This window comes from Daucus carota, chromosome 3 (genome assembly GCF_001625215.2).
Source record: "Daucus carota subsp. sativus chromosome 3, DH1 v3.0, whole genome shotgun sequence".
In the NCBI taxonomy this organism is placed as follows: Eukaryota; Viridiplantae; Streptophyta; class Magnoliopsida; order Apiales; family Apiaceae; genus Daucus; species Daucus carota.
In genome coordinates, this window is record NC_030383.2 from 2,525,268 (window position 1) to 2,544,896 (window position 19,629).

The window sequence follows — 19,629 nt, forward strand, 5'->3', positions numbered from 1 at the left end:
TGCATTGCTATCACCATCTTCTCCTCGCAATCATGTGTGCACAATGAATATTATTTTTGATATCATAACTTTCATTCAACATTGTCTTTTCTCATGAGCTATAAATCCCCGGAAACCCATGTGTTGAAATAATTGATAAATATGAATCACATGAATGAATTTAAAATCACACGTGTTTCTGCATAAATTACAAATGAGCTAGAATTGCATCCATACTTCTATTTCAACCAAGTGAAAGATGAGATGATTTTTCTTCGATGGCCGTTATAAGGTTTTGGATGATGCTAAATTTAATATTCAAATAATGCAAAATATTTTCACAAGTCAAATGGCGAGTCGTCAATTTCTTCAATTTTTTATATTCATTGAAACATAGAAATATTAATTACGTGTAATGAGATACAAGTTTAATTTATATATAAACAATTAATCTATTTTTTTCTAACTGTTATACAAATTAATCTCGGAATATATATATCTATTTTACAAAAATTAATATTAACTAAGATAACAATTGATACACCTTTTTTAAGATAAGGAAATAATTTAATAAATAACAGCTATACAGCATCTACAAATATGATCGAGTCGAACAAAAATATAATAGATTAACACGCCTGTCTTCAGACCCAAGATAGATAAATAAACGATGTTGAAATTCACGATATGGTACATTTATAGATACTTGCTTTGCGTTCACCATCTTTTTCAAAAAAATTCATTTGAGCTATAACCACAAATGCAATTCTCGGAAGACTTCTAGATAAAGCCAAACCGACTCTCACAAAAGGAAAAGGAGAGAAAAAGCACACACTCTCTCACCAGAGAGAGAAATCAAACTATAACCATAACACATGAGAGAAAAAATCCAACTTCAAACTAAAATGATTAGATCTACACCACGAACTTACACTAGGAGATGATCGATCCACTCACAAATCTAAAAAGCGTCCGAAAGTGAATAAGAACGAAAATCGAAAGTTTCGGTGATATAAATCTAAAAAATTTTGCCAAAAGAGAGAGATTTATTAAGAAAATCAATGAAACAATCAAGAACAACTAAAGAAGAAGCAATTAAATGAAAGGGGAAAATCGGTGAAAGCCCTGTCAGAATGAGAAAAGAGGGAGGTGGCTACAGAGAAGAAAGAAAAAAAAGGCAGTTTTATATGAATAGACTTGTTAACAATTGATACACCTCGAAAAATTTAAATTTTAACAGGACATTTCTAGGACACTTGCTGTCGCATACCGGTTTGAATTCGTAAATGTTGTAGCAATCATGTTGGTCTGAGCACTTGGTTGAAATATTATGTTGGCCATATTACTACATCAATATAAGAGTCTACTGATCTATATTAACACTGAGTTTGCTCATGAGTTATAAATCACATGAGCAGAAAAATACTAATAGAAAACACATGCATGTGTGCACAAATTACTGATGAATATCACCTTGAGATCGTAACTTCAACTGCACTTAAGTTGAAGATGGGAATGCTTTTTCTTGTCTGATTTATAAGAGTTTGGAGGATGCTAAATTTTAATTACAAAATAAATAAAAGCTTATTTAAAAATATGGTAAATTTGTCAGATATAATCTTTTGTTAGTTAAGTTACTTCTTACATTTATCAAGTGAGTTAAAGTATTTAATATTAGAATGAATAAGGCTAGTGTATCGTACATGTGTAAACTTAAAAGATAGCCAAATTGTAATGGCTGCGACGTGACGATCTTCTTAGTTTCTTCTTTCTCTGTTTGAGCTTCAACATAATCATCTATTCACCTGTTTATTAAACCAGCAAGATTATAACGGAAAGTTCAACTAATAATACAATGACCATCATAAATATATCAGAGGTTACTAACATACCAACTGTTCTTTTGCAATGGAGAACGACTTCATATATAAAACTCTCGGAGTCACAGGATCTCCGCCAATTATCACTTGAGTTTGCAACCCTTACTCGCGGAGATGTTGAAGCTGAACAATCCCAGTTTCTTTCTCCATGCAGTCTCCCAGTTTCTTTCTCCATGCAGTCTTGCTGTAAAAGTTCCAACTCTAGAGCCTCTCTGGCAAAGTGGCTTAAAAAGATCCAAATACTTCAAGAATATCTGCCTTGATAATTTTCGACACTTCTTTAATGATGAACAACGAGTCCTGTTACCTGAATCCGAGACTGAGCGCAACTTTTTTGAGGAAGAGGAAGCGGAAGCAGAAGATGGAATGGGATCCTTAGAAGCATCATATGCATCTGCCTTCACTTGGTTTACAAAAACAGGCACTATGAAGCCATTCAAAATCAGCTTATCGGCATCAACAAGACCCATAGGAGCCTCTGTCATAGGAAAATCAAAATCCTCTGGCATAGGAAAATCAAAATCCTGCGAAACTTTAAAGAGTCTCTTGGAGGAAGATAACTGTGGGTCCATTTCTATGAATGAGGCTTTATCATATGCATCAAGTGAATCTCCGAAGGAGCGTCCTGGGCTTTGAAAGGATGTATTCATGTTTGCTAACCAACTATATGAAAAGCTCTCAATAGACGGAGTTTGGTATGTTTCCATTCTAGGTATAAACCACGGATTAGATAGTCGAGTGCAAGAGTTTCTAAAGTTCAGAAACAGAGGTTGGTGAAGAGAACAAGGAATTGCATTTCTTTGAGTTTCATATCCCTATTTCTTATACAAGTATCAGTGGTATATTATGCATTGCTATCACCATCTTCTCCTAACAATCATGCAGGTGGTTGCATGAATACTGACAATCGCAATAAATAATTGACAAGAAAATGAAAAGGAAAACAGAAGGGTCCTCTAATGTATTGTTACATCTTCAGACTCAGTTTCCTTTTCATACCTGCCTAAGAAAAATAAGCGAAACAAGATAAGCCCTTGGCCCTTCCCACTTGGATTACGATATACAATAGCAAAAGCCTGAAATAAGAGGAAAAGATTAAGCTCATGCACGTTTATGAACCATCAAAACACTTTCAAGACATAAGAAGGTTGATAATCAGAATAAAGGCCTTTGTTTGAAGTACTTTTCGTCTTCCGAACTATCCAGACAGGATGTTGATTCTGCTTTGTTTGCTTTTGTTGTCATCTTCTAATATTCTTTGTTCTCTATCATTCAATTTGAACGTGGAGACAAGATGTTGATTCTGCATTCTTTGCTTTCTTGTCAACTTCTGATATTCTTATGCTCTATCATTTAATTTTGATGTGAACGCGCATTTGCTTACTTACATTGGTACATGGTTGCGTACTTCTATACATCTTAGGCCACTCTCAGAACCAAATCTTAAACGAAATCTAACAAAGACATATGGAACTATTGCTTGGTAAAGAGACTTCAGGCAATTACATCCACCAGCTGTGTTAGTGATGGCATTTTGAAATCTACTCAAATATATTCTGAAAGAAGGCTCATCACATTCATTCTTAAGTTAACTATCTTTTGAATCTGAAGAAGCTAAAGTAGAAGACATTGGTCCCAATGTTGTTGGAGAAAGATATGGACATCAGTGTAGATTTCAGGAGCAGACACCATAGCCACCAGAACAGGAAAATGACTAAGAATCAAATGGTCCTTCCTGGTGTCCCCTCAAAGACAAAAACAATGATAGAGGGATTTAATTATTTTAACCCCGTATTTAAGCCTCATTATAAAATACTAGCTCATATTAGTTTTTGGTTTAATTTTTTTTAGAATTTTTAACTTTGATTAACATCATTTGTGAGTATATTATGATTAAATTACAAAAAAATATACTACACAGATTTTCTAGCTCAATTTGTGAAATATTTGCTAGCTAATAGTCCCTCTCTCTGTTGTAATTCTGCGGGCTGTTCGAGTTAATTTCTTTCGAGGATTCAGGTATTTATCTACTATACAGATTCTGTAATTTTTGTAAAGAGTCCTTAAAAATTTATACACCAGAGGTCTGAGCTTTATTTCCATCATCATTTTATAGGTTTTCATTGGCTTGGTGGGCCTACACTTTCCCAATGACTGGTGCTGCAATTGCAACCCTTAGGTACTCACTTGAAGTCTCAAATTTTGCAACTAAATCACTGTCCATCCTGCTTTGTACCGTTGCAACAATCACAGTGACAGCCCTGCTCGGGACAATGATTTTCCATGCTTTTGTGCGATGGAACCTTTTCCCTAATGACATCGCAATTGCTATAAGTGACAAAAGGCCAAAAACAGTCCGAAAATGGTATCATCGTAGAAATGGCAGCACGGATATTAAAGACAGCGAACAGTACCTCAAGTTTACAGACTCAAATGGGAAAGATATCGAGGCTTCTCTAAAATCTTCAGGTTCAGGTGCCAAGGAGGAAAATACCCATGTATCAGCTTTTTAGAACAATATCTCATTGCATTGCAATGCCCGAGAAGAAGGTAGTAGTTGACGTGATGGTCAAGTGTCTCTATGTATCGGCTATGTCATGGATTCACTTTACGGAACTATTCAACTCCATGTGTATGAAAAAATAAGGGTAAGGCTTGGTGATCAAGAATTCTCGATGCGAAAGCCTTATGCACTGTGCATGGCCTAAGAGGAACTTGATCTACATTTGTTGAAGTTCCGGTGACATTGTTCTGCACAGCGTAAAGATTGAGAAGATGAATTTTTATGGTATTGTAGCAAGTTCCATCTTTTATCTATGTAGTAGAGTATAGTTCAGAACTTAAATATCAAGCTATGTATAATTAAACAAGGAGGTTGAAATTATTCATTTGAACATCTGGTTCAAATATTATGTTAAAGAGCTGCACTGCAAGTTGCTACCATTATAGCATTCCACAGATAAGTTGTGAACATATCCTAGGTTCCAACTACATGAGCATAGTTTTTTTAATAAAAGTCACATGCATTTATGCCATAAATTACAAATGACTATTCATTTTATCATAACTTCAATAATATTTCAGTGTAACTGACATGATATGATATGATTTTTCATCGTCCATCTATAAGAGTTTGGAGGATACTAATTTTTTTATATAATTTAATAAAACCTAGTTAAATATTTTTTAAATTGCTTACATATTTTGTAAATGCTGCTGGATCACAGGTTAACTGTTAGCATCAATTTGAAGACAATCGTGATTTCGTGAGTGTCATACTCGGGGTTTGTTCTATTGTTTCGCTCACACCGGTTTAACTGGTGGTTGCAACGGCCGTGCCGGTCAGAGAGAGCACAATCCGGAATCAGGTCTCCATTCGGCTGGGCGTAAGCGTGCACGCACGATGCAAAGAAGTATTTCAACATATATGTAAAGAATGAAATACGATAATGACCTCATAAAAGATTTTTAAACGTTCTTTTTTTATAAATATACTAGTTGAGAATCCGCGCGTTACGACGGCTTATAAAAATTATATTAATAATTTAATATTAATATATGTAGAATAAAATAATTTTGCGGCATTTTATAATATTATATTAATGATTCAAAATTAATATTTGAAGAATGGAATTAATTTTATATTATAAACATCTCGATGCAATATCGACACTAATATTTAAAATTGCAAAATTAAACTATAATTCATGAGTGAAAAAATAAAAATAAATTTCTACATGTAATTAACGATTTAAAACACGACGAATATTAATATTACTTGTATTTTTAAAAAGTAATTATGTTCTTCACTAATATTGTTATTAACTTTTCCAAAACTACTTCTTAGACATATACACCACCCGGCACATAAAAACACATGACACTTTAACAGAACTGATTGATGACATCTATCCATATACATCGATTGACCAATAAAACAGACAGTAAACTTGCAAAAACATAAGTGTGTAAAATTCTAAAAGGTATTGAGATGTAACTCCGTAATAGAAAATAGCTGAGAGTATATCCTTGTCATTAATATGAGCATTAATAATGTCAGAACCTATGAACTTAAATCTATGTAGGGGTATCATAATCACTCCTTCCTCATATTTCTTTGGAGAAACATCAATTTAAATTCATGCAAGTGGCGGTCCATAACTTTTCGTGTTTGCAAAAACTTTATTTTTTTAATACTGTATAAACAGCTGTCACTTAAAAGTTGCTTGAATCGAGCAAACATATATCGTGGAAGTATTGCATGAATAATATTTTCTTGTATATGTAGTAAATCATATAAAAATTAACAGCAATAACAAACACGTCCGATGAACAAAATAAATATTATAAAAGAATAACCAACAAACATATAGCACTGACAGCTAATTTATTGAATTTTCATCTATCAAAATCATGTTAAGACTATATTCTTCTCCCATGTTTAGATTTATTGACTCACACATCCGACAGCCAATCATCTCTATCGTTATTCAAAACATCTAGCATAGTGTAACTCATTATTACATTAGATGGAGAAGATAAATAGGCACAAAAAAATTGTTTATGTTAAATATTGTGATGTCTAACCTCAATTTATAGGGGTTGATTTGAGAATGATCGGTTTATCAATTTTTTTTGTTTTTTTTTGATATACACTTTTTCCAAAAACAAGGCCATAGCCTTGGAAGAAAAGTAAGCCTTTTTCGGTATCGAAATAATTGAAAAGAAGTTCTAAATTCTAATTTGATATTTATTAAGATAGGTAGCTTTCATTTTTGATATATTGAAAAGGTAGTTTTGAAACTTTCTTCTAATATATCCGAAAATAAAAAAGGGATTTTTTTATTTTTGATATATTTAAAATTAAAACCATAATCCGAAACTTTTTTTCAATAATTTTGATACTAAAAAAGGTAGGTTGATTTTACTTTTGATATTTTGAAAAAGGGAGTTTTAAAACTTATTTCCAATATATCTGAAACTAAAAAGAAGGTGATATTTATTTTTGATATTTTTCTTCCAAAAATTTTAGAAAATTAGAAAAATAAAACGGAGTTATATGAGAGGCGCCACCTACACGACCTTCGCTTGTTCTTTACGTAAGTATATTGATATTGATTATATAGACATCCCTATTTAGTCGCAAATAATAGAGGGTCCTATTGTTTTAAACATCCCTGCTTAGTCGATTATTTTGAACTAATTTGAGATTTTTCTAAAAAAATGTTTAATACTGGACGGAGGGAATCTAACATCACTTCATTCTAATTTTTTTTGATTTATCATTTCAAAGTGTTGCACTTGTATATTCATACGTTTCTCATTTTCTGAAAATATGGGTATAAATCCCTATCATCAAATTATTTTAAACATAAAATAAAGTGAATTTGACTTGTGTGTTCGTGATGAGCCATGTTCAAATTATTTTTGAGAAAGCTTTACCATACATGTTTAATAACTCAAAAGACGAGGAAGAATTGAATGTGGTAGGATTATTGAAAGTTAAGATACGGAAAATTAGTGATAAAACTTTAGATTGGTCGAAGAAGTTACATTTTAATACCAGTAAAACACATACATTTTATTTATAAGTTGTCATAATCTTAACATCCTCGACAAGAACCCCTTTTCAAAGATCTAGCTCTTTTAAGTTTTATCTCTGTACTAAACTGAACTCTTCAGAACTCATTGAAATATTATTTTGAGCATTACTGATGGTTTGGTCATGACTCAGAAATGGCTTGTAGTGTATGTCCTTGAAGTTGTGAGTTCCATTTTATATGCTAATACTGATCTATATTACATTGAGTTTGCTCATGAGTTATAAATCACATGAGCAGAAAAATACCAATACAAATCACATGCATATGTGCACAAATTATTAATGAATATTACTTTGATATCATAACTTCAACTGCACTTAAGTTGAGGATGGGAATGTTTTTTCTTGTCTGATTTATAAGAGTTTAGAGGATGCTAAATTTTAATTACAAAATAAATTAAAGCTTATTTAAAAATATGGTAAATTTATGAGATATAATCTTTTTGTTTTTTTGTTTTACCTTTCACCTGAAGAAAGTAGTTAAGTTACTTCTTACATTTATTAACCGAGTTAAAGTATTTAATATTAAAATGAATAAGGTTAGGGGGAGTCATGTTCCACGTATAAAGATTTGAATTGTTACCGGTATTAGTTAGGGTCTTCCAGCAGAACTGCACATAGAAAAAAAATATTTTATTTATCTATATATTTAGATCTTGATCCTGAAAATCTATATAAAATATAAGGTTACGCTATTCATTCTACTCTTGTGGTTTGTTTCAGCCTCAGGCACAAGTGACTGACGATGTTCTTAGTTTCTTTTTTCTGTTGTTTGAGCTCCAACATAATCACCTATTCACCTGTTTATTAAACCAACAAGATTATAACGGAAAGTTCAACTAATAATACAAATATACAATGACCATCGTAAATATATTAGACATTATAAAGTACCAACATACCAACTGTTCTTTTGCAATGGAGAACGGCTTCATATATATAACTCTCGGCATCACAGGATCTCCGCCAATTATCACTTGAGTTTGCAACCCTTACTTGCGCAGATGTTGAAGCTGAACAAGGCCAATTCTTCTCCATGCAGTCTTGCTGTAAAAGTTCCAACTCTTGAGCCAAATCTCCGCTCTCGGACTCTCTGGCAAAGTGGCTTAAGAAAATCCAAATACTTCAAGAATATCTGCTTTGATAATTTTCGACACTTCTTTAATGATGAACTACGAGTCCTGTTACCTGAATCCGAGACTGAGTGCAACTTTTTTGAGGAAGAGGAAGCGGAAGCACAAGATGGAGCCGGATCATCAGAAGCATCATATGCATCCGCCTTCACTTGATTTACAAAAACAGGCACTATCAAGCCATTCAAAATGAGCTCATCGGCATGAACAAGGCCCATAGGGGCCTCTGATATAGGAAAATCAAAATCCTGTGAAACTTTAAAGAGTCTCTTGGAGGAAGATAACTGCGGGTCCATTTCTATGAATGAAGCTTCATCATATGCATCAAGTGAATCTCCAAAGGAGCGTCCTGGGCTTTCATTGGAGGTATTATGTTTGCTAACCAACTATAAGAAAAGCTCTCAATAGACAGAGTTTGGTATGTTTCCATGCCAGCTATAAAGTTCAGAAACAGAGGTGGGTAAAAAGAACAAGGAAATGCATTTCTTTGAGATTCATATCCCTATTTCTTATACAAGTATAGCAGTATTATGAATTGCTATCACCATCTTCTCCTCGCAATCATGCATGTGGTTGCATGAATACTGACAATCGCAATAAATAATTGACAAGAAAATGAAAAGGAAAACAGAAGGGTCCTCTAATGTATTGTTACATCTTCAGACTCAGTTTCCTTTTAATACTTACCTAAGAAAAATAAGCGAAACAAGATAAGCCCTTGGCCCTTCCCACTTGGATTACGATATACAATAGCAAAAGTTTGAAATAAGAGGAAAAGATTAAGCTCATGCACGTTTATAAACTATCAGACCACTCTCAAGACATAAGAAGGTTGATAATCAGAATAAAGGCCTTTGTTTGAAGTACTTTTCGTCTTCTGAACTATCTAGACAAGATGTTGATCCTGCTTTGTTTGCTTTTGTTGTCATCTTCTAATATTCTTTGTTCTCTATCATTCAATTTGAACGTGGAGACAAGATGTTGATTCAGCATTCTTTGCTTTCTTGTCAACTTCTGATATTCTTATGCTCTATCATTTAGAGGGTGTTTGCCTGGGCTTAAGGCTTTAAGCCATCTCTGGTTTTAAGCTGAAAAATGTCTGTTTGTGTAATAAGTCAGAAGCCAGTTTAAAGTCAGAAATTTTTTTGAACTTTTGTTTGATAAAAATAAATCCTAAATCATAAGTTACTCATAAATCACTTTTATTTTTATTATTATATTTTTAATAACTCATAAGTCATTCATAAGCCGAAATTACCCAAACAGACATTTTAAGCTATCAGCTTATCAGATAAATCACGTTAAGTCACAAGCCACGTTAAGTCATAAGCCATAAGCTCAGCCAAACGGGCTCTTAATTTTGATGTGAATGCGCATTTGCTTACTTACATTGGTACATGGTTGCGTACTTCTATACATCTTAGGCCACTCTCAGAACCTAAAATCTAAAACGAAATCTAACAAAGAGATATGGAACTATTGCTTGGTAAAGAGACTTCAGGCAATTACATCCACCAGCTGTGTTAGTGATGGCATTTTGAAATCTACTCAAATATATTCTGAAAGAAGGCTCATCACATTCATTCTTAAGTTAACTATCTTTTGAATCTGAAGAAGCTAAAGTAGAAGACATTGGTCCCAATGTTGTTGGAGAAAGATATGGACATCAGTGTAGATTTCAGGAGCAGACACCATAGCCACCAGAACAAGAAAATGACTAAGAATCAAATGGTCCTTCCTGGTGTCCCCTCAAAGACAAAAACAATGATAGAGGGATTTAATTATTTTAACCCCGTATTTAAGTCTCATTATAAAATACTAGCTCATATTAGTTTTTGGTTTAATTTTTTTTATAATTTTTAACATTGATTAACATTATTTGTGAGTTTATTATAATATATTTAGTTTACAAAAATATACTTGTATTATATATTAAATACTAATATATTATAAAACATAAAATTATAATTTAAAAATTATATGTTATTAATATTTTAAATTATTATAAATAAAATATATCATTTAATTACAGGTAAAGAAAAAATTGTGATATTTTCAAACAATTATCTATATTAATATTTTATTGTTGATATGTCAAATCACTTTTAAGTTAAGGATTTTTTTTCCCTTTTAACTTAGTGAAATTATTAACTTTATAGATATCAAATTATCACTTACATGCTAAAGTTTTTTTTATGAAAGAAAGTAAATAGGTCAAACAAAATTAACAGCAAGGGAAAAGTATAACAAAATCAAAAAAGCCGTTTGGACCCACTTAATAGTTAATTCTTTATTACTTTAATCACAGTCTTGCTAATTACTTCAAGAGACGTTAAATGACAAAATCACCTTGTTTCCCAAAATCAAATTCTATAGGAGCATCACTTTGTATGAGGTTTAATCTTTTCCTCACTCTTGTTTTGATTTCAGATGTTGATTCTTAGTGCTATATACATATATCTCACATATATATGCAATCTAATTGAGCTACAGGTTCTAGTACTTTCTAAACCCTAGAGCATTTATGTTTCCTCGTTTAATTTGATTTCGTGCATCGCTGCTTAGTTCTAGCTTTTGAGTTTCGAATTATTTAATTGATGTATAGTGTATTCGTTTCTAATTTCCCGCTAATCGTATTTTGTTCAAGTGATTCGAGTAAGTAATGTGCTGTACAAAAAAAAATAAAGAAATTGCAAGTGCATCTAAGTCAATGCCATGAGTTGCTCTCGCGTTATATTGTGGATAATTGATACTACTTTAGTAATCGAAGAGGTATAGAGATAATTGGTTAGTCTTGGGAGGTATTTGATTTGATTTAAGTCTGTGGATAATTTCCTGCATTTTGGACGTTTAGTTTGCATGATGGATTTTAGGTTGTGAAAAATTTGTTTTAAAGTACGATAGTTCCAATATGTTGTGATGTTTATCCCCTTTCTTTATCTTTGTTTGATTTAAACATATGAGAATTGTCTTTGAATTGACCGGAATCTTTTTTGTTATGTATTCATAGCTTGTGAAGTTTTCCATCTTTTTTCCTATTGTGTATGTTGGTATTACATATTAGTCATTCATTTCTAGCAGTCCTATTGGGAAAAACACAAGAATTTTTGTAGCACGTATTGGGAAATTGATGTCTTATAGCAAGGAATATGAAATTGAGTTCTATTTTTGGTGATTTGTATAGTTTTTGACTGGGATAGTGTTGTGTACGTCTGTACAGGAGAAAAGAACTGAAGGATGAAATGAACTAAAGCGTTTTGTTCTTAATTGGTTAGTTGTTAATGTTATTTTTTGGGTATAGCTGATCATCTGTATACAAGTGGATATGTATATATTGTATGTACATTGTTTTTGACATGCCTCTTCTTGTAGGTTAGGAGTTAAGACAAATGGATAATATGCAGTATGCTGAAGAGTTAGTGAGAGAGTATCTTGTCTTTAGAGGGTTTACAAGTACTCTGCAGACTTTTGAGAAAGAGTTGAGCACTGATATTGGCAAAGGATTTCAAGTGGATAAGATATTAGATTTGATATTTTCGGTTTATATTCCTAAATTTCAGGTGGAGAACTTGATTGGTCTGCTAAGATTCTTCAAGCAGTGCTTTTCTTCTTTTGAAGCAGTCCTAACTACTGCATTGGCAAAGATAGAGGTCTCTATTTTGAAGTATTACATCATCCATGCCGTACAATTCGGAAGAACTGATAAAGTTGTAGAGTTTTTTGAATTGAACGGTAATGACTTGTTGCAGAGTAATGAGGACTGGACTTCGTGGTTTGGTGGGTCTTTTCTGCCTTGTTTTGGTGCATTCATGTATTATCTTTTTTAGCTAACACGAGTAAGAATTGTATTGCAGCCATCCCTTATCTTAAGAACCCAAGCTCCGATCCCAGCTTTCACATATATTTTTCAAAGGAGTGGTTTGACGCCTTGCATCTTTCTGTCAGGAACTTCTTGTGTGAGATATTTAATGGCACTCATATCCTTTGCATAGCTTACAACATACTTTTTCCATTCATTATTGTTCTCATAGAGAGTTAAGGGGATTTGGACTGGTACTTGATGTATAAGATCTCTTAGTAACAACAATCTCCAAATTATCAGAAGCTGTTATTAGGCAGCTGTAGTTTCTGTCACTAGATCTATTGCTAGATGGAATTTTTTGTTTTCGGTTAATTACTTAATTGTATTTGTACCAAATTTTCCTTAGCTAATCACGCATTCCAGCTTTGTTGAGGATCAGTTCTGAAAGAAATACTGTTAAAAGTTTAAAAAATAATATCAAGCATCTTAATCTCAAACTGTCAGAACTTCAAGCGTTGCTTGAGGAAAAAGAAACTCGGTTATCATCTTCACTGAGGTATTGCTTCCCTCACTGAATTTTTCTTAGAAAAGCGAAATATTGTTCAACTGCATTGTAATTGTCATAATACAGCAGGACACTAACGACCAAGGAAGTAAATGTGGATGAAGATGTCACTTCACCATCTATAAGTGGTCAAGAAGCTTATACGCCGGATTCTCTGGATGCTGGTGGAAATGAGTTTAATCAGGATATAGATGTTCAGAAGTCAAGCAGTGCTCATGGTTCAGGCTTGAGAACTAGTGATGTTGGTTATGGCGGGGAGGGTAAGTACTGATGGTATTACTTTCCCTGTTATTCTATTTATTGCTTGAACAATACACAGGTATATAATCTATTTACTATCTATAATATGCTTGGGTGATGTTATCTAGTAGGTAGCTGAAAACAATTGCCTCTGTCTGCCCTGAGTATAATGTCCTTATATTTTGGAATATCCTCGAAATCCTTGACACTTGTATTAAACCAAAGCAGCACTAGTAGTCGTGTTACTAATAATTTGATAGAGTCAAGACGCCGGTCAATATTCCTTCGTATTGAATTATGCCACCTCATCCCTTATGCATTACATAAATATAGTTTGGGTTTAGTGTTGTTGGACGTTGTGTGTAGAAATGCTTTACTCTATAGTTTTTATTGTTATGTTCAATTCCATAAATTTTAATACTAACACACATGCTTCCACCGGGGCCTGAACCCTGGACCTCTTATTACCAATAGAAAAGGGGTATCCCCTATGCTATGCCTTGCAGATAGTTGTGTGTACCTAAAACATGTATGCATACGTACTTTACATGAATTGGATATATCTTGTTCTAATTGGTGGATACTATCTCGATACAGATGTTATAAAGTATAAATTTTCATTTAGCTGGGAAAGAAGTATATAAAACTGTGTGATCTTATTTGCTTTAATACTATTTTTTTTATTATATAACTTGATTGCGCATAACAGATTTTGAGAAAGAAATACATCGAGAAGAAGATTTTCCAGAGGTGAAAGTGGTGTTTCAGGTGTAGTTACATCAACAATCCCATGTTACCAGTTTAATGGATTACTACATTACGTCTTTTATTTATGGTCCATACCGTCTTTATGCAAATTACCTCCTTGTAATTGCTTTACTGGATTCGGTGTGGTTGTCTACTTGTAGGAGACTTTCCTAGGTCACACAAGTCCCATTAGTCGATGCCGCTTTTCTGCATCTGGAGACAACATTGCAAGTGCTTCCATAGATGGCACAGTCAGGTTTGCACGTGAACAACACACTTACTATCTATTCATAAACAAAAAAGTAACGTAAATTTTCTCATAACTCTAAACTACCTAACAATTAGATATTTGGTTGGGAGTGCGAGGAGAGAGGAAATGAAAAAAAATACCTTTGTTGCTTGAAGATGATATATTCTTATTGGGATACCACTGACCTGTATAGGACATAATTCTGTACTTATCAAACTGCTCATTTACTCTTATAATTATTATCATCTTGGAATATGGTTTAATTGTTTGTATTCAGTGTTCCCTGAAGTTTGGTTTACATGGTTACTAGTTTAGAACTTATATATTCTTGGCTGGACAGTAACTAATGAGAACTTTTTTTCCAATATAACACATTTCCTTCATGTTATGGTGAATTTTGTGAATTATTTTTTTTATAGGATTTGGACATATGACTCAGCAACGCCAGTATCAAGAAGTGCAACCATTTATTGTGGGGCAGAGATCATGTCACTTGAATGGGATTGTAAATCTGACCGCTTGGTACGTAAACTGTTATCCTACATGGTTTTCTATCTCTTATAATCGAAGTGTCTCAGCTAAAGCCTATATGAGTTGCCATTTTTTGTTTATGGTCTCTTTTATACAGAAAAGTAATTATTTTAAAAAAGTGGGAAAAAAAAAAAGCAAAAGTAATTTTTTTTTACTCAATGATTTTCTTTCTTTTCGACTTCACTCAGTTTGCCCTGAGTTGCAATAAATTTTTAGGATTGTTTTCTGAAGTTTTTGTCTCTTTTAGTTAACCTCTCTATGATTCTTTAGCCTTCTGGTTGTTCTAATTTACATCTGAATAACAAATTCTTGTTTATGCCATAAATTAATCAAGTGCCAATAAATTAGATTTCAGTATATTTTACCATAATATAGTTTTAACCACCAAATTTGACTTTCATAAACAGCAGAACAGAGTCTAACCTGTTACAGCCAATTCATCCTGGTTACATCCATAGCATAGGTCTTATAATTGGTTTCTGTTATAATGAGGTCCAGCTTCTCCACAGTAACTTTATTTTTTCACATGTATCTTTACCTTGTATACATTGATTTGGTTAATATACTTGTGTACTATATTTAGAAGTCCTATTGTGGCCGCCTTGCCTATATGCATATCATGTTACTGGAAGAACTATATAGATACCTTTTGAAATTGCGGCTTAGATGAAATAGAATGTTACTGTTATAACTTATTATATTGGATTAAATATATAATATATGTCTACACATGTGTTCTACTGAAAAGCAAATAGTAATTATTGCATATTTTTCTTTATTTTGACAAAAGCTTTTAATAGGCACTGCTGATGGGGGCATCAAAGCATGGAATGCTGATGCAAAAAGAGTTGTTTGTGATCTTAGTACGACTGCAGCATACCCAAGGTTTATTGTTATCTTTAAAGTGCACTTGAGAAATAAAATCATGCTAATATATCTGTTACCTTTTCTTTTTATATTCTTATTCCCTGGGATTTATGTGATGCAGTGTTGTGGACTTGAAGTGCAGTCCTGTTGAACCAATTTTTGTCTCTGCAGCAGCATCCAGAGGGTACAGTTCTGGTAGTTTTGTGCATACATGCTATGATTCTTTAAGTGCTGTGAAGTTTGTGTTTGAGTGAGAATGCACGAGCCATTGGCACTCTTCACTTCCTGTTTTTTTGTTCATCAAACATGATGCACGTCTTGTACATTATTCTTTTATTTATAAAATTTTACATCCTCTTTTGCAAGTATGTTGATGTATATTAATTTTTCTTTATATGATAGTGAAACTAAGATGATATTCCAAGGGCTTTTAAGTGAAATTACAGCTTTTAAATCTATACATTTGCCTGCTTATATAGCGGCAACAACCAAATTTATTTCTAAAATCTCCTAAAAGTTATTGGCCTATATACTTGTTCTTCATATGTTTGTTTTTGTCGTGGCTTTCCTTTCTAACAGTCTACTCTTTTCCCACCCCACTGAACTTTAGACATTTGTCAGATAGATGATTAAAATCTCCCTGAAAATGTTTCCTTTTTCCCTTTTGGTGGGGGAAATTGCCTAAAAGAGTTATGGACTTGGCCTAGTTCACGTAAAATACATGTATTGAATTAGAATATTATAACTTCTACCTGTGAATGTCTCTGTACACATCATTTTGTATTTCTTGCTCTTCAATAGTTTTCTTTCAGTAAAAATGGGCTTCCTTCTATACTTCCGATATATTCACATTGGTAATCTATACTCATGACAAATTTTACCATAGTAATGATGATAGGTGATTTGCGTAGAACTAGAAGAAGCTGCAGGAGACCTTGTTTGATGGTTTGGATGATTTTGACTATTCCTTCACGGATTAAGCTATTAGTCAATAGTCCCGTATTATATCTCATGGCCACCTGTTCAAGTGAAGATAACATAATAAACACCCATTCTAAGTGCCAAAGCGTTTTTTTTACATGCCTATAAGGTTAAATAAGGCAAGGATTTGATCATTTGAGAACCTACGGAGCCAGTGATGTGAAACCATACAAAGTCGCCATATCGCCAAGTGTTGTTTTTTTGTGCCAATAGATCGTTTCAATTATGTGATGCAGTACCTCATATTCCTTGCAGGCAGGGCACAGATACTATTTCAAAATTGGGATGTGCATCATTGACTGTTTGGAACATGAGGACTTGGAAGGCCATGGTATGTCAAGTGTTTAATGTTTTCCTAAGAAATTATATATCTATATGACATGTCTTTTAGACTGACAAATGTGTCTTCAACTTGCTCTATTTGTTGAAGACAGTCCTGCCTCTTGGTGAAGATCCACCAGCAATTACTTCATTATGCTTTAACCACAATGGGAAGATCTTAGCAGCTGCTGCAAGTGATGGAATGATTCATATGTTTGGTATCCTTTTAGATTTGTTTCAATTAAGGTAGTTGTTATTCATATTCTGCACAGAATCTTTTGTACTTGCACCCAAGTGCATGCCCTTAGCTAGGCTAAGATATGTCTGCTGGTTTGCAAATTACCGGATGGCCAGCTCATGATTCTGCTATAAGCTCTGTTCTTTTTGGGCCTGACGAAACTAGCATATTTAGCCTGGGATTAGATGGCAAGGAAAGTGCTTTGATTCTGGATTGAAGTTTACTTAAGTTTCAGACAAAAAAATGAGACAAGTTTTTCGGTGTTTCTTTTTTAATTGTCTTCTGCCTGATGTATTATGTGTGTATATGCTTGGAAATATTTTATATGGGTATTTGCTTAACAGTTGAGTTTTAAAATCAAGTTATTTCAAAGCAACTAAACTGGGATTTTTTTATTCAGATATATGAATGGAGCTTGCAAAGTCCTGGTAAAGTTCTTTGGTCAAGAAATTGCAACAGGTACCTAATTTGGTTACTATATTTGGTGTTTCAATTCTATGTTTAAATTCATGAATTCTAAAGCATTGAGTTAGCATTTGTGTTTCAAAGTCAAACTTCTACCTATTGGACTGTTTAGAGCTTCATAAATCCACTCAGTATGATATGTTTCTCTCCTTTGAGTCATGTTATTCAATCATTACTCACAATGCAGAGAGAAAAATTTGGAATTCCTTCAAGTTGCATTCTAATTTTACCTGCAGGCAAATAAGTGATATTGTTTCATTAAGCAGCATGTCAAATTTAGTTATACAGTGCTCTTCTTTTGCATTATATGTAATTTAAAAATATGTCTGGAGCTGAATTAGTGTCAAATGATGGTTTATCAGCGACTTTTCCAGATCATGAAAAAGACAAACTGTTTTATTCTTATTACTATATTAACTTGATAGACCATAAATTCAGCAATATAGGTCAGAATATCAAATCAAAATTATAATTAGAAATAGACCTACTTTTGTGTTAAATTGGTCGACAAATCTACTACATGCCTAAAATAGGTCAGTTCAGCTTTATGCAAGGTTGACCCAGTGATTATGATAGTGTACAATATATGCATGCAACTTAATACTAATATTTTATTTCCAGATAAGATAAGCAGAAGACTGTTACTAATTATTTCAATATATAAGCTTGTATCATCTTAAGTTATATCTTATTGGACACTATCACTATTTAGTAAAAATGGTATCTGTATAATTCTACTTGTGTGATTAAATTGTTTACATATTTGGCATGACCAATACATAGTTTTAGCCTTTTTATGTTTACTACAATATTAAATCATTAATGACTATTACAATTCTCAACCCTACTTGTGATACCTTTGGAATATAAATCACTTTACAGAAGAAACTCTGCCGACTGCTTTGTTTCATTATATAGGTTTTGTAACCCCCAAAATTCAGTACAACCTAGACATGAAATGGCTCTGGATGCTAATGGGAGAAGGCTTTTGGTGACATCTGGTTCAGTTAGAGCACCGATATATCAGGTAAATTCTCGCTGTTATTTGTCTCATTATATAGGTCCTGTAACCCCTACAACTCAGTAACTCACTACACAGCCTCTCGCCATATATTGGTCACGTATCGCTTGCCATAATGTAGTTTAGCATTCAAGATTATAACCACACAGCCAACCTTTTGTTTGGTGGGTCATAACAGCAAATTTGCCTCTTGATCCACAGGTTCGCGCTTATATGAATGGGCTGAGAACTCTTCCTCATAGTGCGGCGATAACCACTGTAGATTGGCACCCAACCTTGCCTATCTTTTTGACGGGGTCAGCCGATAATTCAGTACGAGTCACATCTATATCATAATGGCTTCTATTCCCAGTATTAGTAGGTTTACCTTCTATTGGTTGTCAGCTTCCGGTTTGCATAGGAAATCATCTCAATGTAATACCAGTAGTTTAAAAATGATGGAATTAGTAATTCACACGGTCATGTTACGTTTCTTGAATTTTCAAATGTTCACAAAACTATAGAAGTCATATAACAATCCAAAGAGCTTCATTTTATAGAACAGGAAGGTTTAGGTGGTTGGAAGAAGAAAGCTTACCTTGAAAGAAAACATATATTAATGTCTTTTTCTTGTACGAGGAATTCATTGGAATTTTATATTTCATATGGTCTTCTCCTATCTATAACAAATCTGTTTTACATGCATGTTCCAGAGTATCAAAACCTGTATATTGTGGTTTCTATCTGTTCAGCAGTGTTTTTTTAATTGTGAAATAGGACGTAAGTTTACCTCTGCTTATAGTTTCTGCTGTTCAGATGAAGGAGCTTATTTGGATATCAGCAGAGAAGTTAAAAAAAAAAAAAAAAAAAAAAACCTGTGACATTCACATCCGCTAAATGTCATTTTGGGACATGGTGCTTTTTGGGGCATCTTTTAGGTTGTCTGTTGTAGATATCAACTTAGTAGACTGCTGTGCATATGTTAGGATGTTTTTTGAAGTTGTGTTAAAATTGTTATAGTGAAAGGA

The 19,629-nt window shown here is 33.2% G+C and overlaps 4 protein-coding genes across 10 annotated transcripts; 2 read left to right on the plus strand and 2 right to left on the minus strand.

Annotated features, from left to right (window-relative positions):
• Positions 1-1,942: 1,942 nt before the first annotated feature.
• LOC108212047 (probable membrane-associated kinase regulator 6) lies at positions 1,943-2,566 on the minus strand. Its single transcript, XM_017383778.1, has one exon. The coding sequence runs from the start codon at positions 2,564-2,566 to the stop codon at positions 1,943-1,945; it is 624 nt and encodes a 207-aa protein (XP_017239267.1).
• Positions 2,567-4,009: 1,443 nt separating this feature from the next.
• LOC108212048 (S-type anion channel SLAH3-like) lies at positions 4,010-4,372 on the plus strand. The gene has a single exon (XM_017383779.2). The coding sequence runs from the start codon at positions 4,010-4,012 to the stop codon at positions 4,370-4,372; it is 363 nt and encodes a 120-aa protein (XP_017239268.2).
• A 4,062-nt stretch (positions 4,373-8,434) lies between these two features.
• Positions 8,435-8,890, minus strand: LOC108212049 (probable membrane-associated kinase regulator 6). Its single transcript, XM_017383780.1, has one exon. The coding sequence runs from the start codon at positions 8,888-8,890 to the stop codon at positions 8,435-8,437; it is 456 nt and encodes a 151-aa protein (XP_017239269.1).
• A 2,009-nt stretch (positions 8,891-10,899) lies between these two features.
• On the plus strand, positions 10,900-19,306 carry LOC108214976 (uncharacterized). 7 transcript variants are annotated; one of them, XM_064090435.1, is made up of 17 exons: positions 10,900-10,989; positions 11,815-11,864; positions 11,967-12,371; positions 12,449-12,570; positions 12,810-12,952; positions 13,028-13,221; positions 13,911-13,969; positions 14,110-14,204; positions 14,618-14,720; positions 15,520-15,614; positions 15,718-15,780; positions 16,833-16,908; positions 17,008-17,116; positions 17,217-17,327; positions 17,535-17,595; positions 18,520-18,628; positions 18,824-19,306. In XM_064090435.1, the coding sequence occupies exons 3-17, from the start codon at positions 11,984-11,986 to the stop codon at positions 18,956-18,958; spliced, it is 1,863 nt and encodes a 620-aa protein (XP_063946505.1). In that variant the 5' UTR covers positions 10,900-10,989; positions 11,815-11,864; positions 11,967-11,983; the 3' UTR covers positions 18,959-19,306. The 7 variants fall into 7 exon arrangements, with proteins under 7 accessions (XP_063946505.1, XP_063946510.1, XP_063946509.1 ...); XM_064090440.1 differs by having other exon boundaries at positions 13,031-13,221; XM_064090439.1 differs by having other exon boundaries at positions 10,905-10,989; positions 11,972-12,371.
• Positions 19,307-19,629: the final 323 nt, after the last annotated feature.